The sequence below is a fragment of the Salvelinus fontinalis genome, unplaced genomic scaffold, assembly GCF_029448725.1.
Source record: "Salvelinus fontinalis isolate EN_2023a unplaced genomic scaffold, ASM2944872v1 scaffold_1785, whole genome shotgun sequence".
Taxonomy (NCBI): Eukaryota; Metazoa; Chordata; class Actinopteri; order Salmoniformes; family Salmonidae; genus Salvelinus; species Salvelinus fontinalis.
Window position 1 is genome coordinate 596 of NW_026601994.1, and position 27,427 is coordinate 28,022.

Sequence of the window (27,427 nt, forward strand, 5' to 3'; positions counted from 1 at the left end):
CATTTCTACAATTTATTTCGCATAGGCCTAACACAATTATGCCACCTAGTGTTATTTAAATCTTCTTTTACATTTGGAAAACAAGTGGCATTTTTACCGAAGTTAGCCTTGGTTGGAGATAGGCTACATTTAGTGGCATTTGAAATAGGCCTCAATCGAATTGAAGTCGTTTGAAAGTTCTATTACCCCACTAACGTGTTTCATTGGCAACGGGCGCCATCTTGTGTCCATCAGCCCTCTGCAGACTTCAGTAGCCTATTCAGTCGCATTTAAAATGAACGAGTTCCAAGTTTATTTGAAAATGTATTGACATATTCCCCACAGATGAATAGATTACAGATGAATCATTATGTCACTTTAGAATCAGGTTAAAAATAACATGTTATGGGATCTAATGTTTTATTTGAATGCATATTTACAAACAAGTAACAGCCTTACATAGCGTACTAATTTAAATATATAGATATTCTTCAATGCATACTTTGCCTTCTAGAGCATAGTGTCCCTGTTTAAAATAATCAAAATATCACAGTATACAATAACATACAACAGTCTTCTGAACATCAACCTCTCATATTTACAGGTATACAACCTTTCCTAATCACTGCTTTTATCCAGTCATTTAACTGTGATAATGTGTCTTACTGTTTTCCTTATAGAAATACATACTGTACTTGTTGTCTTCAGACAATGAAAGGTGCCATGGTCAAGAACAGTTCCTTCATTCCAGGCAGCTTATCAAGACTTATTTACGCTGATGTCCGTGTTCCAGCCTTAGGCTAAAGTGAGTCATACAGTGAGGAACCCAAAAGCACAGGAACCCAATAGGCTACATTTCAGTTTACCACCTACATGTGATCAAACCAACTGACAATGAGACAGTTTGTATCATGCAATTCAACATCATTTTAGTAGTCCGTTCAAAGTGAGTTATGGCTACCATACCATTATCCATATAGATTCCTTATTCTTTATACATTTGTATATATAACCTTTATTTAACCAGGAAGTCCCATTATGGACAGGAGACCTCTTTCTCAAGGGGGACCTGGCTAAGAAGTGCAGCTCAATGAAAAGAGCTCACAAAACAACATTCAACAGAACAGTAAATACGCTGCAAAACATCAATCTGAATATGAGTTAGTGGGTGACCTGTGCGTTGACCAGGGCATAGTAAGCCCCCCCTTTAGCCATGAGGTCAGTATGTGTACCCTGCTCTGTCACCTGACCATACTGAATTACCGCTATCTGGTCTGCATTCTGGATGGTAGACAGGCGGTGGGCGATCACGATGCAGGTGCGGCCCTGCCGGGCGGCGTCTAAAACCTGTTGGACAATCTGGGGGAGGGAGGGATAGGGAGGAAACAGAGAGACAGGTTATTTGGGAAGGAGGGAGAGGACATACTGTGTGAAGATAAGCTTTTGTGTGTGACCAGGCCATTAATGAATTAATAGGTAGAAAATGAGATGGCCGACACTCAATGTCCATGTGACTTACCTTCTCACTCTCTGTGTCCAGGGCGGAAGTGGCTTCATCCAGCAGCAGTACTTTAGGCTGTCTGACCAGAGCTCTGGCAATGGCTATCCTCTGTTTCTGACCTCCAGACATCTGGGTCCCCTTGTCCCCAACCCTGGTATTGTATTTCTGACAAAACAACAACACAATTTATAGTGTTTGTCTATATTGAACACTTTTAAAATATAAATTAAAATATAAAGTCATAACAGCCTGTCTTGGGCTAGTCAATAGCTATTCTATATGAATATCTGTAGAGAGACAGTAGTTTACGTTCTACTGTGACCTCACCAGTGACATTTTTTGGATCGCCTTTGAGAAAACTTCAAATATCATCCTACAGCTACAGCCTATCATGTCTCCTCCCATCTCCCTCACTATACTGTTACTATACCTCTGGCAGGCCCATGATGAAGTCATGGATGTTGGCGTTCTTGGCTGCCTCCTCTATCTCATCCTGGGAGACCTCTCTGCTGTTGTCCCCGTACTGGATGTTCTCTGAGATGCTGCAGTCGAACAGGATGGGCTCCTGGGACACCAGGCCCAGCTGAGACCTCAGCCACGACAGGTTCAGGGTCTTAGTATCCAACCCATCCACTAACTGAGACACCACAATAATACCACAGAGTTAGGTCAACCCCTTCGTTAACTGAGACACCACAATAATACCACAGAGTTAGGTCAACCCCTTCACTAACTGAGACACCACAATAATACCAGAGATTTAGGTCAACCCCTTCACTAACTGAGACACCACAATAATACCACAGAATTAGGCCAACACCTTCACTAACTGAGACACCACAATAATACCACAGAGTTAGGTCAACCCCTTCACTAACTGAGACACCACAATAATACCACAGAATTAGGCCAACACCTTCACTAACTGAGACACCACAATAATACCACAGAGTTAGGTCAACCCCTTCACTAACTGAGACACCACAATAATACCACAGATTTAGGTCAACCCCTTCGTTAACTGAGACACCACAATAATACCACAGATTTAGGTCAACCCTTTCGTTAACGGAGACACCACAATAATACCACAGAGTTAGGTCAACCCCTTCACTAACTGAGACACCACAATAATACCACAGTTAGGTCAACCCCTTCGTTAACTGAGACACCACAATAATACCACAGAGTTAGGTCAACCCCTTCGTTAACTGAGACACCACAATGATACCACAGATTTAGGTTTAGAATGTTTAAAATGTTCAGATTAAAAACAAGTAACATCTTGGAATACCAAAGGAATTAATAATCCACCAATGTTACAAATATTACATATTAAAATGCTGAAAAGTGGCCTAACAGTTTTACTATATTTGTTGCATTCCAGTTCCCAGTATACTGGTTTAGCACTTTGAAATGGTTTTGAAAAGCGTGCTTTATATGACATGTATTATGAGATTATTTTGGGTCTCACCACTTGTCCTTCAGCAGGGCTATAGAAGCGCTCCAGCAGTTGTATGGAGGTGCTTTTCCCACAGCCACTCTCCCCGACCAGGGCCAGGGTCTGACCAGGCCCCACTGACACGCTCAACCCCTGGAGAACCCTCACGTTCTGACGGGTCGGGTACGCAAAGTGGATCCCTCGGAACTCAATGTCCCCGACAAAGTCCGTCTGGAAAAGACAACGGCAAATGTTAGTCCGTAGATGGGAGCCTTCACCAAACCGTTCCTGATGTATTCAATTGAAATGTAATCAGTACTTGATTGTAGGTTATAAGGTCAAACAATCCAAAAGCTGAGTCTATAACAAAGTGAATGACTGTACTCTTACTGGTATGGTCTTTCTAGACTGTCCATGAACTTGTGAAAGAAGACGTCCTCCCGTGTCAATCCAACAACTGTCTTGAAGTTTTCAACGGTCTCAGTAGATATCTACAAAAGATTAATAAAGATATATTAACGTTTCATTTGAACACATGGTATCACACACACTGATATAGCCCACTGTACCAAAGTGCATTGCAATTAGGGTTGCATAACTAGCAGTAACCTTCCTGAAATTCCCTGGTTATCCAGATATCCTGTTTTAAGGTTTCCCTGATTTTCCTGATTCCGTAAAACCTATAACCGGGATTACTGGAAAATCTGGGAATTTTGGGAACATTACCGGAATTTTGCAAACCCAATTGCAAAAGAAAGTTGATGTTTACCTTCCCAGACTGCTCCAGGGCACCCTGGTCTTTGGAGGCGTGGCCTGCCGTGGCCCTCCTCTGAATGATTTCGGCTCCAATGAGGAAGGGCACACAGGCGAGGATGACGAGGGTGAGCTGCCAGCTGTGGATGAAGGCCACCACAATGGCCATGGTGAGAGCACAGACTGTGTTGGTGGCCAGACCCAACCTAGACCCAGTCGCCTGGTGGTGAGGAGAGAGGAAACAAGTAGGTTCCATCCATTATCAGACATTGCAACTCTAAAGAATGCAACTGTAAATACATAGAAGCATATGTACAGGTAGACATTTTTAAAGATTTGTACAGTAGAATGATTCTGAATTGACATTGATGTGATACATTTTGATCGCTCTCTCAATGTGTAAATCCGAGCATTGTGCTTACCCCTTTAACCAGAGATGCATCTGTGGCCAATCTGGTGGTTAGAACTCCCACTGCATTGTTGTTGTCATCAAACCATCCAATCTCCTGTAAGGAATGCTTTTTAGCAAGGTTCTGACGCAGAACACCACAAAGTGGCAGTTCAGAATCGTAATTTTAGCAAGGTTCTGAGGCAGAACACCACAAAGTGGCAGTTCAGAATTGTAATTTTAGCAAGGTTCTGAGGCAGAACACCACAGTGGCAGTTCAGAATTGTAATTTTAGCAAGGTTCTGAGGCAGAACACTGCAAAGTGGCAGTTCAGAATTGTAATTTTAGCAAGGTTCTGAGGCAAAACACCACAAAGTGGCAGTTCAGAATTGTAATTTTAGCAAGGTTCTGAGGCAGAACACCACAGTGGCAGTTCAGAATTGTAATTTTAGCAAGGTTCTGAGGCAGAACACTGCAAAGTGGCAGTTCAGAATTGTAATTTTAGCAAGGTTCTGAGGCAAAACACTGCAAAGTGGCAGTTCAGAATTGTAATTTTAGCAAGGTTCTGAGGCAGAACACTGCAAAGTGGCAGTTCAGAATTGTAATTTTAGCAAGGTTCTGAGGCAGAACACTGCAAAGTGGCAGTTCAGAATTGTAATTTTAGCAAGGTTCTGAGGCAGAACACTGCAAAGTGGCAGTTCAGAATTGTAATTTTAGCAAGGTTCTGAGGCAGAACACTGCAAAGTGGCAGTTCAGAATTGCAATTTTAGCAAGGTTCTGAGGCAGAACACCACAAAGTGGCAGTTCAGAATTGTAATTTTAGCAAGGTTCTGAGGCAGAACACTGCAAAGTGGCAGTTCAGAATTGTAATTTTAGCAAGGTTCTGAGGCACAACACCACAAAGTGGCAGTTCAGAATTGTAATTTTAGCAAGATTCTGAGGCAGAACACCACAAAGTGGCAGTTCAGAATTGTAATTTTAGCAAGGTTCTGAGGCAGAACACCACAAAGTGGCAGTTCAGAATTGTAATTTTAGCAAGGTTCTGAGGCAGAACACTGCAAAGTGGCAGTTCAGAATTGTAATTTTAGCAAGATTCTGAGGAAGAACACCACAAAGTGGCAGTTCAGAATTGTAATTTTAGCAAGGTTCTGAGGCAGAACACCGCAAAGTGGCAGTTCAGAATTGTAATTTTAGCAAGGTTCTGAGGCAGAACACCACAAAGTGGCAGTTCGGAATTGTAATTTTAGCAAGGTTCTGAGGCAGAACACCACAAAGTGGCAGTTCAGAATTGTAATTTTAGCAAGATTCTGAGGCAGAACACCACAAAGTGGCAGTTCAGAATTGTAATTTTAGCAAGGTTCTGAGGCAGAACACCGCAAAGTGGCAGTTCAGAATTGTAATTTTAGCAAGGTTCTGAGGCAGAACACCGCAAAGTGGCAGTTCAGAATTGTAATTTTAGCAAGGTTCTGAGGCAGAACACCACAAAGTGGCAGTTCAGAATTGTAATTTTAGCAAGGTTCTGAGGCAGAACACCGCAAAGTGGCAGTTCAGAATTGTAATTTTAGCAAGGTTCTGAGGCAGAACACTGCAAAGTGGCAGTTTAGAATCGTAATTTTAGCAAGGTTCTGAGGCAGAACACTGCAAAGTGGCAGTTCAGAATCGTAATTTTAGCAAGGTTCTGAGGCAGAACACCACAAAGTGGCAGTTCAGAATTGTAATTTTAGCAAGGTTCTGAGGCAGAACACCGCAAAGTGGCAGTTCAGAATTGTAATTTTAACAAGGTTCTGAGGCAGAACACTGCAAAGTGGCAGTTCAGAATCGTAATTTTAGCAAGGTTCTGAGGCAAAACACTACAAAGTGGCAGTTCAGAATCGTAATTTTAGCAAGGTTCTGAGGCAGAACACCACAAAGTGGCAGTTCAGAATTGTAATTTTAGCAAGGTTCTGAGGCAGAACACCACAAAGTGGCAGTTCAGAATTGTAATTTTAGCAAGATTCTGAGGCAGAACACCACAAAGTGGCAGTTCAGAATTGTAATTTTAGCAAGGTTCTGAGGCAGAACACCGCAAAGTGGCAGTTCAGAATTGTAATTTTAGCAAGGTTCTGAGGCAGAACACCACAAAGTGGCAGTTCAGAATTGTAATTTTAGCAAGGTTCTGAGGCAGAACACCACAAAGTGGCAGTTCAGAATTGTAATTTTAGCAAGGTTCTGAGGCAGAACACCACAAAGTGGCAGTTCAGAATTGTAATTTTAGCAAGGTTCTGAGGCAGAACACTGCAAAGTGGCAGTTCAGAATCGTAATTTTAGCAAGGTTCTGAGGCAGAACACCACAAAGTGGCAGTTCAGAATTGTAATTTTAGCAAGGTTCTGAGGCAGAACACCGCAAAGTGGCAGTTCAGAATCGTAATTTTAGCAAGGTTCTGATGCAAAACACTACAAAGTGGCAGTTCAGAATCGTAATTTTAGCAAGGTTCTGAGGCAGAACACTACAAAGTGGCAGTTCAGAATTGTAATTTTAGCAAGGTTCTGAGGCAGAACACCACAAAGTGGCAGTTCAGAATCGTAATTTTAGCAAGGTTCTGAGGCAGAACACCACAAAGTGGCAGTTCAGAATTGTAATTTTAGCAAGGTTCTGAGGCAGAACACCACAAAGTGGCAGTTCAGAATCGTAATTTTAGCAAGGTTCTGAGGCAAAACACCACAAAGTAGCAGTTCAGAATCGTAATTTTAGCAAGGTTCTGAGGCAGAACACTGCAAAGTGGCAGTTCAGAATTGTAATTTTAGCAAGGTTCTGAGGCAGAACACTGCAAAGTGGCAGTTCAGAATCGTAATTTTGCTGGTATTATCAATACAGTAAAGTAAATTAGCAATGACAAGTCAGTCTTTTCGAATTTATGTACAATTGCTGAAGTATATATTTTCCCGCATGACAGTTTGTCCTACCTGTCTCATCATGGCATGGAATACCTGCCTCCTCAGCCTCATGGTAAGAAGCTCTCCTGATTTTCCAAACATGTAACCCTGAAACATAGAACATACAGCAGAAATTTACCCAACCAGGCATCCCCACAACATATTAAGGGTTTGAGATAGATACAGAATTGTACTTTAAAGTGCGTCCCAAATGGCACCCTATAGGCTCTGGTCCAAAGTAGTGCACTGTATAGGGCATAGGTTGCCATTTTGGACACAGTTTAGATCTATAAATTAGAAAACCTTTAGGAAGTAGGTGACAAAAGCCACTCCTCCGATGAGAAGGAAGAGCAGGGAAAACATCATGGTTTTCTGTCGTTTGACTTCCGGGTCAACCTCGGAAAACACCTAGAGGTCACGGGGCGGAGAGAAACACCCCCAAAATAGATAACAACAGAAATTTAAAAGGCTGCTTTGGAAAATAAGAGCCAAAACCCACCAACCAACGACCATCAAATAAATGATGTGGAAAAATAAGACCACCTTGTTTAAATCAAACTCAATCGAGACACCAAGGAAATGGGAGTAGTCTGCATTATTTAACAATTCTTCATATGATGAACACAAGGAGGTGGTCTTGTGAAACACTTACTCCAATGATCTTGGCGAAGATGATGGCAACACAGGGATAAACGGCTCCCCCCACCAAGCTAGACAGGGTTCCTACTAACATGTACGGCCACTCGGGCTTGTTCAAGGCCAGGATTCTGGTGAAGGGGATGTCTGGAGCTTCCTCTGGTTTCTTTTCCTTCTGTCATCAAACATTGTCATCAATGACAAAACTAAATGACCAAGGACCAACATGATGTAACAGATATTATTTCTGATGACAATGAACTATCACTATATACAGTAGGGTGGCAGGTTCGAATCCCCGAGCCGACTAGGTGAAAAATCTATCGATGTGCCCGTGAGCAAGGCACTTAAACCTAATTGCTTCTGTAAGTCGCTCAAGATAAGAGCTTCTGCTAAATTACTAAAATGTAAATGAATGCAACCATACATTATAAACTATACATTATATACCATTCATTATATACCATTCATTATATACCATTCATTATACACCATTCGTTATACACCATTCGTTATACACCATTCGTTATACACCATACATTATATATACCATACATTATATATACCATTCATTATATACCATTCATTATATACCATTCATTGTAAACCATTCATTATAAACCATTCATTATATACCATACATTATATACCATACATTATATATACCATACATTATATATACCATTCATTATATCCCATTCATTATATACCATTCATTATATACCATTCATTATAAACCATTCATTATATACCATTCATTATATACCATTCATTATATACCATTCATTATATACCATTCATTATATACCATTCATTATAAACCATACATTATATAATAGGTACGATGACAATTCAGCAATAGCACTATAACAAAGCCATGTTCCTATATAACACATACAGGACGTCATATTGCGCCCTAAAGGATGATCTATGTAATAGTACCTTCTTGTCTTTCTTGGACTTCTTAGATTTCCTCCTGGTCAGTTTCATTTCCACACGGCCACTGCTGATTGAGTTCCTTTCAAAGCCGCCGTTTTCTATTCCTTCCTCGTTTACCACTTCCAGCTCATCCATGTCAGATGAGTCATACAGGACATCATCTAGATCCTCATATTTAGGAGGGTTATCCTCTTCCACAGGGTCCTCTTCATCTTCCTCTGGCTTCCCTTGACTCTGAACAACAGACAAGGTGTGATACATTTAACATTTAAGTCATTTAGCAGATGCTCTTATCCAGAGCGACTTACAAATTGGTGCATTCATCTTATGACATCCAGTGGAACAGCCACTTTACAATAGTGCATCTAAATCTTTTAAGGGGGGGGGGGGGGCAGAAGGATTGCTTTATCCTATCCTAGGTATTCCTTAAAGAGGTGGGGTTTCAGGTGTCTCCGGAAGGTGGTGATTGACTCCGCTGTCCTGGCGTCGTGAGGGAGTTTGTTCCACCATTGGGGTGCCAGAGCAGCGAACAGTTTTGACTGGGATAGTGATAGTGGATTTGATCATGTTACACACAGAGCCTGTTTATTACTGATCACTATTCATATAGACACAGGCTTGATAAGGTATATTGCTCTGATACTGATGATATGCTTCTCTAAATATGACTGATCAACATGATTTAGGCGTCGACTGATTCTACTGTTGAGGCAGAGTTGGGGCCCTGGTGGTCAAAGTAGTGCACTATAAAGGGAATAGGGTGCCATTTGGGATGTAGGGAGCGTGATACAGTACCTGCTGCATGACCAGAGAGTAGTAGACCCCCTTCTTGTCCATGAGTTCCCTGTGTGTTCCCTGCTCCACCACCTCTCCGTTGCTGAAGCCAGCGATCACGTCAGCTGTTCTGATGGTGGACAGGCGGTGGGCGATCACTATCGTGGTGCGGCCCGCCCTGGCCTATGGGAATGGGAGGAGACAATATAGTCATTTATCCCAAATTATTATTATTTTATTACCTCTTCATTTTCGCTGAGATGGATTCCAACAGGATCTCATCGATTCACTCTGATTCTTGACGTTTGTCAACTGCTGCAAATGTGAACTTGCAAGGCTGCAGTCAAACAAATCGAATCAGGCTGTTAGGGTGCACAAAACTAGGTTTGAGAACAACCTTAACCATGTGTCTGGTCCTCAGGGAGAGTACTGACCTTATCCAGAGCGGCCTGGACAACCGACTCACTCTGGGTGTCCAGGGCGGAGGTGGCCTCGTCCAGCAGGAGGATCTTCGGGTTTTTGACCAGGGCCCGGGCGATAGCTATCCTCTGCTTCTGTCCTCCACTGAGCTGGGCTCCCCGCTCCCCCACCATGGTGTTCAGCTTCTGTTAACGCCACATGAAATGGGATGGAGATTAAATAATCATGTTTAAATGTGTCCTTTTGGATAACATCATCACTATTTGGCCATTCCCTTACACTGTATACAACTTCAAAACAAAACAACATTTAATTTCAACACAGTCGCCATAGAAACAACAGAATATCTGCTGTCCTACTCCAAATCATTTGTACACCATAGATCATTTAATATACAGTACATGTGAAACAGTGAAGCATTTGTATGTACTCATTTGTCAGTATCTATCCCACGTACATCGGGGAGTTTGGAGATAAAGTCGTATGCGTTGGCCTCTCTCACGGCCCGTTCGATGTCCTCATCTGTGGCATCCTCTCTGCCGTAGCGGATGTTTTCTGCAATGGTTGTTCCGAATAGCACAGGTTCCTGACTGACGATACCCATATTCTCCCTCAGCCACTTCACATTCAGGGTCCGGATGTCCCGACCATCCAGGGTAATCTGACAACAAACCAGGGTCATATTCATTAGGCATGCACATTTCTCTGCTTTGCTGACGAGTATTTTCTATGCTCATACAGGAGTAATAAAGGTGGGAATGTTGTTTATTATTATTGTTGTTATTTTATTTATTATTTTGATTTTTAAGGGGGTGCTGCAGCAGCCTCAGCACCCCTACTTCCCTCGGCTATGCAACCCAGACCAACAGTGTTCCTGACAAATTATATATCAACCTTCCACAAGAGGGCACTATAGTACTAATTTACTTTTAAGTGAACTGAAGTCAACACTAAACCTGATAAGCCAGAACTTGGGAATGAGTGTACGTGAGTGAATGTTTGCGTTTACATTACAAGTGTGTGTGTGTGTGTACATTATATGTGTGTGTGTGTGTGTACATTACACATGTGTGTGTACATGTGAGTCTCTGTATGAACTATGAGTCAATTGGTTGAACTTTAATGCACTCGTGTCCTGCATACCTCTCCTGAGGTTGGATCATAAAGCATGTGAGTCCTTTACTGGAGGCTGGTGGGTGGAGCTATTGGAGGACGGGCTCATTGTAATGGCTGGAATTTATTCCGTCCTCTTAAAGCTCCATCCACCAGCCTCCTCTGGAGTCTTTACAGTGGGACATGTGTCTCTTCTTAATGAACTTGAATAAGCCTTGATCAGATTTGTTCATACCTCTCCTGAATCTGGATCATAAAAGCGCTGCAGCAGCTGAATGGTGGTGCTCTTCCCACATCCACTGGCTCCAACCAGAGCTATGGTCTTCCCACGAGGAACTGTCAGATTCACTCCCTGAAGAATCTACAGCGACAGGGAACACGTCCCACAACGTATTTAACATGAATTTTTACCGTCATTTTACAATTATACGGTTTGTCATTTTGTTTTTGCTAATCCAACTAGAAAACTGAAAATTCATCTTAGCTTCTTCCTTATTGTGCATTTTTCAAATCATTTGGAGACAGGTTGGTGTCTGGATCTGATTCAAATCCACTACTTACTTTGACATCTTTCCTGGAGGGGTAGCTGAAGTGGATGTTCTTGAATTCAATGTCTCCTTTCACATAGTCTGGTTTGTGACCTTCCTTTGAACTGCTGTCTATGGGCCGCGGCTATGACAAACAAATCAACTCATCAACCGCGGCAGTAGGACAAGTGTCTAAATTGGACTTGAGATCATGTTGTTCTGAGTGAGTTAGAGTGAGTTCATACAGTTTCAATGCTATGGTGATTCAGGGGTTAAACTGAATACTTCCGGTACCTGGTCAATGGTATTGTAGACTTCATAGGCAGCACCCCGGGCTTTGGCGATGGCTTCCAAGTTAGGCGCACCCTGGCCCAAAGAGAACGACCCAATAATCACTGAGAAGAAGACCTAAAAATAGCAGCAACAAAGAACGTAATGAAGAAAGGAATTCTATTAATGTCAGACAGAGTAACAGGTGTGAAGACATTGCAGAGGCCTCTTCACAATAACATGTATCTATTGGAAAATAGTACATTCTTACTTAAAATCTTCCATGAAAGCTTACTGTAATGGTTTTTCCAATGGTGTAGTTTTCAGGCTCGTCTACAGAGAGCTTGGTCCCGTACCAGAAAGCCAAGGCGTACGTCCCAAATATGACAAACTGGGTGAAGCCCATGGCCACGTTAGTGGTGATGGCCTTCTTTATTCCAAAGTTTTTAGCATCCTCCAAGTTCTTTTCATACCTAAAATATATAGAAGAAATGCCTTAATAGGGGAATGTGTCTTGATTTAGGTAGATCGTATTAATAAATATTGAAAGAGATATACTGTTTTATGCAACACATTAATTAGTTAATAACTGACGAACCTTTCCACAGCTTTCTTCTGCCCATTGAAAGCCAAAACTGTCCTGATAGCCACCAGTATCTCTTCAGCTACCGCCCCTGCTTTGGCATAGGCAGACAGCTCCTTACTGGTCAGGGTGGCAAGTATCTGAAATCAAATACAACATGTTAATGAATACGGTATCTTACACTGCTGATGTAAAAATGTCTTTATAAAAGAAATGTGTTTGTGGAAAACTGAGAGGATTGGATAAGTGTAAACTAGGAGTGGATTTGGGATTGGGCACAAGAGCAGTGATGCAACCACTGTTGAGTGACACATATGAAAACAATATGGCACCTTATTCCCTATGTAGCCTACTACTTCAAGTAGTGCACTATATAGGGAATAGAGTACCATTTGGGATGAAGCCGTTGTCTTTGCAGGTCATTGGTAGTCTTACTTTGGACCAGACGGCAACTGTTCCTGCCAGGAGAGGACTGGCGGCCAGGATGACGAGTGTCAGCTTCCAGCCGAAGATGAAACCAATGATGAACCCTGACAAGAAGGTGCAGAAGAACTGCACGAACACACAGATCTTGTCTCCAAGGCCTTCGTTGATCAAATTAATTGCAAAGTCCCTCTTTGCAATGCAAATGAACTGAATCCCCCCAAAATATTTCCACTGCATTTCAGCCCTACCACAAAAGGACCAGCTGACGTCATGTCAGTGATTCATTAATTCATTAACACAGGTGTGAGTGTTGACGAGGACAAGGCTGGAGATAACTCGGTCATGCTGATTGAGTTCGAATAACAGACTGGAAGTTTCAAAATGAGGGTGGGGCTTGGAATCATTGTTCTTCCTCTGTCAACCATGGTTACCTGCAAGGAAACACGTGCCGTCATCATTGCTTTGCACAAAAAGGGCTTCACAGGCAAGGATATTGCTGCCAGTAAGATTGCACCTAAATCAACCATTTATCGGATCATCAAGAACTTCAAGGAAAGCGGTTCAAATGTTGTGAAGAAGGCTCCAGGGCGCCCAAGAAAGTCCAGCAAGCACCAGGACCATCTCCTAAAGTTGATTCAGCTGCGGGATCGGGACACCACCAGTACAGAGTTGCTCAGGAATGGCAGCAGGCAGGTGTGAGTGCATCTGCACGCACAGTGAGGCAAAGACTTTTGGAGGATGGCCTGGTGTCAAGGGCAGCAAAGAAGCCACTTCTCTCCAGGAAAAATATCAGGGACAGACTGATATTCTGCAAAAGGTACAGAGATCGGACTGCTGAGGACTGGGGTAAAGTCATTTTCTCTGATGAATCCCCTTTCCGATTGTTTGGGGCATCCGGAAAAAAGCTTGTCCAGAGAAGACAAGGTGAGCGCTACCATCAGTCCTGTGTCATGCCAACAGTAAAGCATCCTGAGACCATTCATGTGTGGGTTTGCTTCTCAGCCAAGGGAGTGGGCTCACTCTCAAATTTGCTTATTAAGAACACAGCCATGAATAAAGAATGGTACCAACACATCTTCCGAGAGCAACTTCTCCCAACCATTCAGGAACAGTTTGCCTTTTTCAGCATGATGGAGCACCTTGCCATAAGGTGGCTCTGGGAACAAAACATCGATATTTTGGGTCCATGGCCAGGAAACTCCCCAGACCTTAATCCCATTGAGAACTTGTGGTCAATCGTCAAGAGGCGGGTGGACAAACAAAACCCCACAAATTCTGACAAACTCCAAGCATTGATTATGCAAGAATTGGCTGCCATCAGTCAGGATGTGGCCACGAAGTTAATTGACAGCATGCCAGGGTGGATTGCAGAGGTCTTGAAAAAGAAGGGTCAACACTGCGTTTGACACTTATGAATTCTTTGTAATTATACTTCAGTATTCCATAGTAACATCTGACAAATTTCTAAAGACACTGAAGCAGCAAACTTTGTGAAAATTAATTTTTGTGTCATTCTCAGATCTTATGGCCACGATTGTACATAGATGAGAACATAAACTTCCTCTACCCTCTGTTCTATTAGCAAACGTGCAAGAGAACAAACTGGACAAGCTCTTTGAGACTATCCTTTTAATTGAACCTGAAGAACTGTCAAGACCCGGTTACAAACTCGGGTCTCTGGTGTGAGAAACAGTCACTTAGCAAACTGAGACACTAATAGTTGGCAGAACCCAGAATATGAGGCAGACACAGCAGTACTTGAGACGGTGCTTTAATAAAGTAAAAAGGGAAGTACTTCAGGCAAAAATATAAATCCACAACGTCAAAAGTAATTCCAAGAGAAAAAAGGTAAATCCTCCAAGACAAAAGGTAAATCCACAAGGTGGTAGATACCGCAGGGAAAAAAACTCAAAAGAATAATCAAAAATAAATAAACAAGAACAAAAACAGAGTACCTCAAGAGAATCCAACAGGAGTAACACATGTTCACAGCATCGCTGGGGCTGGGTGCTAACATACAAACACAGAGCAAAGAACTGAGGAAAACTAAGGGTTTAAATACATTCAAGGGAAACGAGGCACAGGTGCAAATAATAACTGGAAACAAGGGAAAACAAAAGGGTCAAAAAAGCACAATGGGGGCATCTAGTGGCCAAAACCGGAACAATCCTGGCCAAATCCTGACAAAGAACTGTAATATCCCATGTTTCTTAGAGTCGTGGCTGAACAAGAACACGGATAATATACATCTAGCTCGGGTTAGATCAAGGGTGGAGGTGAGTGTCTCTGTTAACAACAGCTGGTGAGTGATATTAAGGAAGTCTCGAGGTTCTGCTCACCTGAGTAAGAATACCTCATGATAAGCTGTAGACTATACTATTTACCAAGATAGCTGTGGATTTAACACCACAAGCCTAGAAGATGGTGTGTACCCTCAGACATGGAGGGGGGCAAAGGTCATTCCGCTACCCAAGAATAGCAGAGCACCCTTTAATGGTTCAAACACCTGACAAGTCAGCCTGTTACAAGTGCTTAGCAAACTTTTGGAAAGAAAAAATAGTTTGATCAAATACAAAGTTATTTTACAGAAAACGAACAGAATTTCAGCATGCTTATAGGGATGGGCACTCAACATGCTCAGCACTGACAAATGGTTGATGATTGGCTGAAATAAATGAATAGTAAGAATATGGTGGGAGCTGTTTTGTTAGACTTCAGAGCAGCTTTTGATATAATGATCCTGAAATATTGCAGAGGATTTTCATCCTCTGCCTTCTTATGGATTGACAGTTACCTATCTAATAGAACACAGAGGGTTTTGTTAATGGAAGCCTCTTTCACGCAAATTCCGTTGAGTGTGGTGTACCGCAGGGCAGCTGGCTTGGGCTATTGTTTTCTGTTTTTACAAATGACCTTCCACTGAACTTGAATAAAACCTGTTTGTCTATGTACGCTGACAAAATCAATAGTATATACGTCTTCTGCAACAGTAACATAAATAACTGAGACACTTAATATAGAGCTCCAGTCAGTTTTATAATGGGTAACTAGCAAAATGGGTAACTAGTAATAGTCTGGTGCTTAATATCTCAAAAACAAAATGCATAATTTATTTAACAAATCAATCAGTCAACGTTAAACCTCGTTTAGATCTATTATTGAATAATGTGGATATTGAGCAGGTTGATGAGACTAAACTGCTGGGTGTAACCCTAGATAGTAAGCTGTCATGGTCAAAACATATAGACTCAATGGTTGCTAAAACGGGAAGAGATCTGTCCATGATCGGGCATTGCTCTGCCTTCTTGACATATCACACTTAGATGTACTGTACTTGGAGGGTAAGTGTCAGTAACATGCATACCAGTCTCTCCTGGCTCAAAGTTGAGGAGAGATTGACTGAACCACTATTGGTCTTTGTGCAAGGTATTGATGTGTTGAAGATACCGAACTGTCTGTTCAAGCAATTTGAACAGTTCTGACAATCATCAGTACAACACAAGACATGAACCAGAGGTTTCTTCACCGTCCCCAGGTCCAGAACAGAGGCTGGGAAACGTACAGTATTAAATAGAGCTGTGACTACATGGAACTCTCTGCCACTCCAGGTAACTCAAGCTAGCAATAAAATCAGTTTAAAAAACAGGTAAAAGAACACCTTCCTGCACAAAGGGGACTGTGAAGATACACAGCCATTTTATATATTTTGTATTGTAATGTTAATTGCACTATGTTTTAGATCTAGATATTGTGTGTATGTACTGATACGTAGGCTTTGTTATGTTTCAAATGTATGTATTTCAATCCTTGACTAATAATGTGCTGTACTATGTCTGATGTTAGTATGTTTCATGTGGACCCCAGGAAGAGTAGCTGATGCTTCTGCAGCAGCTAATGGAGATCCTAATAAATGTCAAATACCAAAACGATGCTGGCACTAAGACCGCACTCAACAAGCTGTATAGGACCATCAGCAAACAAGAAAATGCTCACCCAGAGGCAGCGCTCCTAGTGGATGGGGATTTTAATCCAGGAAAACTGAAATCCTACCAGCATGTCACTTGTGCAACTAGAGGCGAAAAAACTAGAAATCACCTTTACTCCACAAAGAGAGATGCATACAAAGCTCTCCCTTGCCCTCCATTTGGCAAATCTGACCATAACGCTATCCTTCTATGCTCGCTTTGAGGAAAGCAATACTGAACCATGCATGAGAGCACTGCCTGTTCCGGATGACTGTGTGATCACACTCTCCGTAGCCAGTCTGAGTAAGACCTGATGGGCTCTTTTGCTCTCAAACCAGCCTCAATTCATCGGGGTATGGACTCTACAAGGTGTCGAAAGCATTCCACAGGGATGCTGGCCCATGTTGACTCCAATGCTTCCCACAGTTGTGTCAAGTTGGCTGGATGTCATTTGGGTGGTGGACCAAACTTGATACACATGGGATACCAGCAGCGTTGCAGTTCTTGACACAGACTGTTGCGCCTGGCGCCTACTACCATACCCTGTTCAAAGGCACTTAAATATTTTGTCTTGCCCATTGACCCTCTCTGAATTCATGTCTCAATTGTCTAAAGACTTAAAAACCCTTCTTTAAACCTGTCTCCTCCCCGTCATCGAAACTGATTGAAGTGGATTTAACAAGTGACATCAATAAGGGTTCACCTGTCATGGAAAGAGCAGGTGTCCTTAATGTTTTGTATACTCAGTGTACGGTCCCTCAGTTGACAGTGCACGTCAGAGCAGAAATTATACCATGAAATCCAAGGAACTGTCTGTAGATCTCCGAGATAGATTTGTGATGAGGCACATACAGTGTTTGGGGAAGGGTATAAAACAATTTGTAGAGTTTTGAAAGTTTCCAATAGCACAGCGGTCTCCATCATTGGGAAATTATAAAACATATGGAACTACCCAGAGTAGAGCTGGCCATCCGACCAACGTCTGACCAAACAGAGCAACCCGGGCAAAAAGGACCTTGGTCAGGTAGCTGACCAAGAACCCAATGACCACTCTAACAAAACTACAGAGTTCCTAGCAGTTAGAGCGTTGGGACAGTAACCGAAAGGTTGCTTGTTTGACTCCCTGAACCGGCAAGGTGAGCAAGACAGTTAACCCCCACAACTGCTCCCCGAGAGTAATGACGTCGATTAAGGAAGCTTCCCTCTCCTCCCTGATTCAGAAGGGTTAAATGCGGAAGACAACAGTTGTGCAACTGACTAGAGATCCCCTTTCCCTTTCCTTGGCTGAGATGGGAGAAGGACAACAGTCTCTACAGCACTTCACCAATATTGGCTTTATTGGAGAGTGGCCAGATGGAAGCCACTCCTGAGAAAAAGGCAATGACAGTTGGAGTTTGCAAAAAAAAGTAATGTGAAAGACTGACATCATAAGGGAAAAACATGCACAGCTCATCACCTATTTAAAAGCTACACGGTAGGGATGGTGTTAAGTGGCAGGGACTGTGAGACTGGATAGAGGGAACAATAAATAGAGCCAAATCGTTGGTGTGAACATGCTTCAGAGTGTAAATTACCTTAGACTGGGGCGAAGATATCTTTTGGGGTGTACATTTGACCCCTTTTTCTCCCCAATTTTGTGATATCCAATTGGTAGTTACAGTCTTGTCCCATCGCTGCAACTCCCGTATGGACTCGGGAGAGGCGAAGGTCAAGAGCCATGCACCCTTCAAATTACAACCCTGCCAAGCAGCACTGCTTCTTGCCACACTGCTCGCTTAACCCGTAAGCCGGCTGCACCAATGTGTCAGAGGAAACACCATACAATTAGCGTCACGAGTCATCATGCATGCGCCCGGCCCGCCACAAGGAGTCACTAGAGCACAATGGGACAAGGACATCCTGGCCGGCCAAACCGTCTCCTAACCCGGACAATGCTGGGCCAATTGTGCGCTACCTCATGGGTTTCCCGGTATCGAACCCGGGTCTGTAGTGACGCATCTAGCATGGCGATGCAGTGATTTAGACCGCTGTGCCACTTGGTAGGCTGGGGCGAAGATTTACATTCCAACAGGACAATGACTGCTGACAGAACCAGGAAGTGCTGGAGTCAGTCAACATTCTCAGTGGGGAGGGGTGAAGTATAAACAGTAAACATTCACAAGGTGGGATACACTGGCAGTGGGGAGGGGTGAAGTATGTACAGTAAAAATTCACAAGGTGGGATACACTGGCAGTGGGGACAGGGTGAAGTATAAACAGTAAACATTCACAAGGTGGGATACACTGGCAGTGGGGACAGGGTGAAGTATAAACAGTAAACATTCACAAGGTGGGATACACTGGCAGTGGGGACAGGGTGAAGTACAAACAGTAAACATTCACAAGGTGGGATACACTGGCAGTGGGGACAGGGTGAAGTATAAACAGTAAACATTCACAAGGTGGGATACACTAGCAGTGGGGAGGGTTGAAGTATAAACAGTAAACATTCACAAGGTGGGATACACTGGCAGTGGGGACAGGGTGAAGTATAAACAGTAAACATTCACAAGGTGGGATACACTAGCAGTGGGGACAGGGTGAAGTATAAACAGTAAACATTCACAAGGTGGGATACACTGGCAGTGGGGACAGGGTGAAGTATAAACAGTAAACATTCTCTGCATTGTTGGGAAGGACCCGTGAGTAAGCATTCCCCTGATAGGGCTCTGTTTTTGGCTGGCGTTAAGGCAGGGCTAGTGTCAAACGGACGTTCATTTGCAATTCCGACCTCTTAAAACCAGCACTCTGCTATAGTTAAACTATTGCGCAAGGATTGGTAATTTCCCTGTCTTGTTCCAGTTTGCTTGCGCTCAGATGGGAGGGGTGGAAATATTTGAGTTGCGTCCTTAAAGACATGATCACGGTGCTAATTTCAGGGAGTGCTGGCAGGGATATTTAAGACCAAACAGAAGCTGGTTTTACCGATTTATACAGCGGATATCCAGCCGTGACTCACACTGCTCATATGAATATGGAACAAGAGTTATGTGCTTTTGGTGCCTGTATAGGCCTTCATAGTATTTAAAAACATTAAACACTATATTTTCCCCCCATTTCATTTGATTAAAAACCAAGCATAGCCTCCGATTCTGTCAATAAAGGCTGGTTTGTTTTTGTCCTGCCCAATGCAATCAAGTAGGCTAGTCAAGATTGTATAAAGGGTTGGAAACAAATCTTAATCACCAAAGCTTTATTAAAAGATCAAGTTTGAGAGGAGCAAAACACTGAACTGACGTTCCCTTTTTATCTATGTATTGTAGGCAGGCGTACATTATTTTAGCCATGCTTTGAACGTGCATTAAAACCCCTCCATGATGTAGGCTACATGTGTCCATGCCCATCATGAAACGAAAGATGAGAACCTCAGTGAATGCTGGTTAACCTCATATTTAGAAGTTATTTTCCTGCAACAACTGCTTGTTTTCCGTTTTATATTTTGAAACCCCATCCCTCTGTAGGCTACCCTTACCCCAGGCCTACTATAACGAAGGCTGGTTCTACAGCAATGCGTCTGTATTTTTTATCCTAGTGATTCTGTGATATCTCTACATTTTACATTTATTTATTGTTGTTGTTGTTGTTGTTGTTGTTGAAAAAACTAAAAGATTGCTTGTTTTAATTTGTAATTTTATTATGTATTAGAATTCTCCCAAATTTCAGTCTTGTATCATCGCTGCGACTCCCCAACGGGCTCAGAGGATTGAACCTGGGTCTGTACCGGCACCTCAAGCACTGTGAGTGCCTTAGACTGCTGCGCTACTCGGGGGGCCCCTCACTTTCTCTTTATATTGGATCTCTGTCCAGCTACTGAGAAAAGAAAACCCTCCACAGTCTGCATTGTTCTACTATTATATCACCACCGGGAGTAATTATGGTGCCTGTAAGTGTATTTAGACATAGCCTATTTAATACACGTTGTTGTTTCGTTTTGTTTCAAATGTGATTATCTCTCTTTTTAGGCCTTATCAATAATGAATTGTTTCTAGCTTATTGACAACTTTTGGCATGTCCCTGCTCAGCCATAATGCACTTTACAGTAGACCCCTATATCAGTGTGAATGCTATGTATATCTGTCCACATTGACACCATGCAATTACTTAGAACAAAGCAAAGATAGGATAGGTCTACATTGTGTTATTTAATTTCTGTAAGCTGTTTAACAAACTATAATGGACTAACTTTGGATTTGGAGTTGATTCCAAGGCGATACATAAAATACCATAAATACACAACTTGAATAAACCATGTATTTAGCCATGGAGCACTTTCTGATTGGCCAGTGAGGGGCCAAGCCTGACACACCCATAACTGGTTTAATCGTCAAAACTAAGCCCTTTCTCGCCACCGTCAGCACTGCGCCGATCATTTTTGGTTGTGAAAATAGAAAAATATTTCTGACAAACTCCCAACCTAAAGCTCTACCACCAGCGCTTAGATTTACCATTGCATTAGGTTTGTTAAAATAGAGCCCTTGTCCTGCAACAGAGTGATCAAATGACAATGCTACATGTGTACCTTGTCAAACAGAATATGTACCTGTATGGTTGAGCTGCTGTCCACTTTGTACAAAGCTGTCGGTCATCTGTCCATACACAACACACATAAGGGGCAGGGCTATCCCGTGGAGAGCAGCACATAGCAGGCCGATTATCATTAGGAGCACCTCACAACCAGTAGCGTAGCGGAACTGCAAACACAACACACATAAAACCACAGTCAAATGCAGCAGACGTTGGAATGACTGGAGAATATGAATCTTGTCAAGATCACTTGTAACAAATTACCCCATTTTGACATATACTACATGTACTACAGTGTATGTGCAAATTGCCAAAAGATTCTTGTGTATTTCCTGCTATTTCTGAAACCAAAATCAGGACATACCAACTGGAAAAATCCCACTGCTTTTGCTGGTTCTTTTTTCTTCCTTCTTGAGAATGAAACATAGATTCATGAGCAAACCAAAATATATTTAACTGTATTAGGAGTAAAGTAGGAATGCCATTATGGCAATGTTACTTACCCGAGGCCCTTCTTTGGCTTGCGCTCCGTGTCAACGGTTGGCTGCCCCTCTGTCATCCGCTCCTGAGGCTTCGTATCCTCATGGAAGGCCGGGTTGGGGTAGCCTTTTGCAAATACCTCTGAATCAATTAAACATTTACCAATGATCAATTAAACATTACCAATGATCAATTAAACTAAACAATTAAGCTATCTGCCATCCAATGATACTGCCTGGTCTCATTGATTAGACATAACACAGTAAATGTACATTCGGGATACTCAAATTAGTATGTTAGCTAATTGTTCCCCTAACCGTAAATGCAATCCTTTTAGCTAAACCTTCCCCTAACCATAACCCTTTTATTTACCCTTCCCATAACCATATGTCACGCCCTGACCATAGTTTGCTTTGTATGTTTTATGTTTTGTTTGGTCAGGGTGTGATCTGTGTGGGCATTCTATGTTGTAAGTCTGGTTTGTCTATTTCTATGTGTTTGGCCTGATATGGTTCTCAATCAGAGACAGGTGTTTTGCGTTGTCTCTGATTGGGAACCATATTTAGGTAGTCTGTTTTCTATTGTGGGTTGTGGGGTATTGTCTTTAGTTTGTTACGTGTGTGCATTATAGGCTGAGGTGTAATTTTCTTTCTTACACTTGACACCCTATGGTTTTTGGGTTGTCAAGTTGTATGTTCTGCGCCCTGTATTGTTTGGGCTTCATTTTTTGTGTGCCTTAGTAAAGAGCACTAGACCTCAGTGGAACTCTCTCTGCGTCTGATTCCTGCACCCACCTAGTCCCGCGTGACACCATAACTCTAACCTTAACCCTTTAACCTAACTCCAAACTTAACCCTAACCTTAACCCTAACCCCTAAACCTTACCCCCTAGCCTAGCTAACGTTAGCAAGCTAGCTAAAGTTAGCCACCTAGCTACCTAGCTAGAATTCGTAACATATCATACTTTTAGCAAATTCGGAACATATTGATATTTTTCTAATTCGTAACATATAATACAAATTGTAATTCATAACATGTCATCCGAAATTGGTGATGGACATCCACAAAGTAATACATACCATACAAAACTTAACATATCATACTAAATTGATTTTAAGATTTACGTAGAGAATAATACGAAATGCTCTGAGACCAGGTTGAATGACACCTCTCACTTTGGTGTACTGACTGTACAGAATTATTTTATTTCACTTACTGATTATATCAGTCAACCACAATTCCTTCTAATCTACTCTTAACTAGGAATTCTATGCTAATACATAAGACAGTAAATGATGTGAGACAGATATTACCCTCAGGGATGGTTGGTAGAGAGTCTGGCATGTCTCCATCCTCTCTCCCCATGGTGAATGAACTCAGACGCTGCCTTCCTGGAATTCAGAGAAAGCGATTTTAAACTGTAATTTCAATGTAGTAAATATGAGAATATTTGCAGACCCTAAATGAATGAGTTAATGTACATTTTGAAAAGTGAATAATGATTTCTGTACCAAACAATCTGTTGAATGCTATGCTAGGGTGAGTTGAGGTTTGCCTTCATGTATGTATGCATGTTGTAGTACATGTTTTAGCTGCTTTTAACTAGACAAACTTGATTTACATACAACTTAAGTTGTGTAACGTCTATAAACTGTGATGTCATTTAGCAAATAATTACAGTCATCTATTTTAATGGAGGGTTCTTTCCGGAACCGGGGAGGCTGTACAAGGGTAATGCTCATCAACACTTGCTTTTCTTACTGCTTCTCAAGTTATTTTATATTTTCAATATTCATTATGAGAGCATTAAATTGCAAATATTGGCAAATGTAGTATTATAGTAATAATATCTTTACAATTCTAATACCGCTACATATCAAAAAGTGCATATTGGCTTTTATATCTTGTGGAACTAAGTTCAACATTTAAAATGAATGAAGCACAATAAGAGGGATTTTGTCAACAACAACAAAATTAAAGCTATAGAATATATATATATTTTACGCATGTTGTACCACATATTGTAGTCTACAAACATGTATAAATAGACATAATGTGTGCAGATGTGGGCTACTTACCTTCAGAGAATCCAGTATGAGTCTTTTAGACAATCCACAAGCTATTCTCTCAACATAATACCACCCTTACTAATTGTCAGATGAATGTAATCATTCTTTTGGGAGCTGGGAGATTTTATATTATATGCAGGACAGCATCATCATCAGGTGTCAGGTGTCAGGTTACCTCAACTTCAGGATCCTATTGACATTCCACACGGCTGGGGGAGGTGCGTCATGACACATTATACAATTCATCAATAATGACACTTCAAGTCACTGATGGCATATTTCATAGACAGTATTTACAAAACAAGGTCATTTGACAATGATTGATTCTGCCTTTGATTAGACTCATGTCTAATACATCTTATAAACCTTTGTTCAATAAATTAAAGATAACTCCATTATTGTCTGAATAATGTTTTTCTTTTAGTGGTTTTCATAAGCGATTTAAAAAAAAATGTATGGTGAAAATATTTATATTTTCTATTGCCTCACATTTTCATATCTTTCAATAGCATTGACCATAGCATTGACCGTAGCATTGACCATAGCATTGACCATAGCATTGACCGTAGCATTGACCGTAGCATTGACCGTAGCATTGACCATAGCATTGACCATAGCATTGACCGTAGCATTGACCGTACCACTGACCATAGCATTGACCATAGCATTGACCATAGCATTGACCATACCATTGACCGTAGCATTGACCGTAGCATTGACCGTAGCATTGACCGTAGCATTGACCGTAGCATTGACCATAGTTTTGACCATAGCATTGACCAACTATTCAGACCATGAGATCAGTGACTCATTCTATGCAGGCAGTCAGTCACTCAAGTGCAGATTTATATGATAAGTGTATGAACTTTTGTATTTAAGTTCCTCTGACAGGTGCACTGTCACACCTCAAAGTCATATGGTTGGCATCAGAGTTCAAATCCCCAAGCTGACAAACTAAATATCTGTTGTTCTGCCCCTGAACAAGGCAGATAAAACCACTGTTCCTAGGCAATCATTGAAAATAAGAATTTGTTCTTAACTGACTAAAGGTTAAAAAAATAAGAAGAATATTCAAACAGTGACTCAGGCAGTCAGTCACTCAAGGGCTGCTTTTATGGGTGTGACAAGCAACTTTCAAAACCTTTGAAATGCATCCAAGGGCTCACCTGAGATTGTCCTCAACTAGGATCCTGAAATCTCAAAGGAAAAGAGAGACTCATTGTCATTGTAAGCTTATTATTATAAATGTTGTGATTTATTTCATTAATGAATACATTTGTACCATTGTTCTAATGGCATGACACATTAATTCAAATTTCAGGTTAGCACTTGGATGCATTTCAAAGGTTATGAAAGTTGCTTGTCACACCCACAAAAGCAGCCCTTGAGTGACTGACTGCCTGAGTCACTGATCTCATGGTCTGAATAGTTGGTTAATGCTGATAACATGTTTGAATATTCTGCTTATTTTTTTAACCTTTAGTCAGTTAAGAACAAATTCTTATTTTCAACAATTGCCTAGGAACAGTGGGTTTATCTGCCTTGTTCAGGGGCAGAACAACAGATTTTTTGTTTGTCAGCTCAGGGATTTGATCTAACAACCTTTCGGTTACAAGTCCAACGCTCTAACCACTAGGCTACCTGCCGCCCCATCAATGCCATCCTAATATTCAAACAATGGGTATAGATGGGGCCATGTATCGCGAGATCTTGGCCAACAACCTCCTTCCCTCAGTAAGAGCATTGAAGATGGGTCGTGGCTGGGTCTTCCAGCATGACAACGACCCAAAACACACTGCCAGGGCAACTAAGGAGTGGCTCCGTAAAAAGCATCTCAAGGTCCTGGAGTGGCCTAGCCAGTCTCCAGACCTGAACCTAATAGAAAATCTTTGGAGGGAGCTGAAAGTCCGTATTGCCCAGCGACAGCCCCGAAATCTGGAGGATCTGGAGAAGGTCTGTATGGAGGAGTGGGCCAAAATCCCTGCTGCAGTGTGTGCAAACCTGCTCAAGAACTACAGAAAACGTATGATCTCTTAAATTGCAAACAAAGGTTTCTGTACCAAATATTTAGTTCTGCTTTTCTGATGTATCAAATACTTATGTCATGCAATAAAATGCAAATGAATTACTTAAAAATCATACAATGTGATTTTCTGAATTTTTGTTTTAGATTTTGTCTCTCACAGTTGAAGTGTACCTATGATAAAAATTACAGACCTCTACATGCTTTGTAAGTAGGAAAACCTGTAAAATCGGCAGTGTTTCAAATACTTGTTCTCCCCACTGTATGTCCCCAAAACCAGGGGAAAATAATAGAAAGCAAAATACGTATAAACAAAACAATGGCCTCGAGGACGACCCGGAGGGCGAGGTGCAGGGTGATCGGGATGGAGGCGGTGGAAATCACTCAGCAGTGATGGATCCAAGATGTCCTCCACCGGTACCCAGCACCTCTCCTCCGGACCGTACCCCTACCAATCCACGAGGTACTGCAGGCCCCTCACCCGGCGTCTAGAGTCCAGGATGGAACGTACCGTGTACGCCGGGGGCCCCTCGATGTCCAGAGGGGACGGAGAGACCTCTGGCACCTCACCTTCCTGCAGGGGACCAGCTACCACCGGCCTGAGGAGAGACACATGAAACGAGGGGTTTAGTAAGGGGAAGCTGTAACCTATAACACACCTCGTTTATCCTCCTCAGGACTTTAAATGGCCCCACACACCGCGGCCCCAGCTTCCGGCAGGGCAGGCGGCGGGGCAGGTTTCGGGTCGAGAGCACCCATTGTGAACACGGGGGCCTCACTGCGGTGGCGGTCAGCGCTCACCTTCTGCCGCCCACCAGCCCGTTTTAGCAATTCCTGGATGGCTCTCCAGGTCTCCTTTGAGCGCTGCACCCACTCCTCCACCGCAGGAGCCTCGGTCTGGCTCTGATGCCACAGTGCCAGGACCGGCTGGTAGCCCAAAACGCACTGGAAAGGCGACAGGTTCGTGAAGGAGTGAGTTTTGGGCCACCTCCGCCCATGGGACGTACCTCACGCATTCTCCTGGCCGAAACCTAACCACATCCTGGTTAATTCTCTCCACCTGCCCATTGCTCTCGGGGTGAAAACCTGAGGGCAGGCTGATCGAGACCCCCAGACGCTCCATGAACGCCCTCCAAACCCGGGACGTGAACTGGGGACCCCAATCAGAAACTATGTCCTCAGGCACCCCATAGTGCTGGAAGACGTGGGTAAACAGGGCCTCCGCAGTCTGCAAGGCCGTAGGGAGACTGGGCAACGGGAGGAGATAGCAGGACTTCGAAAACTGATCCACAACGACAAGGATCGCGGTGTTCCCCTGAGAGGGGAGAAGGTCGGTGAGGAAGTCCACCGACAGATGTGACCAAGGCCGTTGTGGAACGGGGAGGGGTTGTAACTTCCCTCTAGGCAGGTGTCTAGGAGCCTTACTCTGAGCACACACCGAACAGGAGGAGACATAAAACCTCACGTCCTTCGCTAAAGTGGGCCACCAGTACTTCCCCCTAAGACCCTGTCGCGAACACCAAGCGGCAAGTACTTCCGGCCCGCTGGACACTGTGGTGGTGTGGGTTCTAACCGTGACGCCCGCTTGATGTCCGCGTCCACCTCCCATACCACCAGTGCCACCAGACATGAGGCCGGAAGTATGGGAGTAGGATCGGTGGACC

The 27,427-nt window shown here is 42.7% G+C and overlaps 1 protein-coding gene across 1 annotated transcript; it reads right to left on the reverse strand.

The window, feature by feature from the left end:
* Positions 1-365: 365 nt before the first annotated feature.
* Positions 366-24,738, reverse strand: LOC129850010 (ATP-dependent translocase ABCB1-like). The gene is given in 26 exon segments (XM_055916644.1): positions 366-1,338; positions 1,499-1,645; positions 1,911-2,117; positions 2,955-3,157; positions 3,160-3,209; positions 3,312-3,412; positions 3,691-3,894; positions 4,097-4,180; positions 7,006-7,083; positions 7,279-7,383; positions 7,628-7,786; positions 8,554-8,784; positions 9,346-9,507; positions 9,759-9,929; positions 10,202-10,405; positions 11,093-11,218; positions 11,419-11,529; positions 11,679-11,792; positions 11,950-12,127; positions 12,253-12,377; positions 12,673-12,767; positions 21,193-21,358; positions 21,556-21,601; positions 21,695-21,812; positions 22,985-23,062; positions 23,750-24,738. Coding segments are annotated over 25 exon segments (3,435 nt in total). The 5' UTR covers positions 23,037-23,062; positions 23,750-24,738; the 3' UTR covers positions 366-1,140.
* Between the last annotated feature and the right edge of the window lie 2,689 nt (positions 24,739-27,427).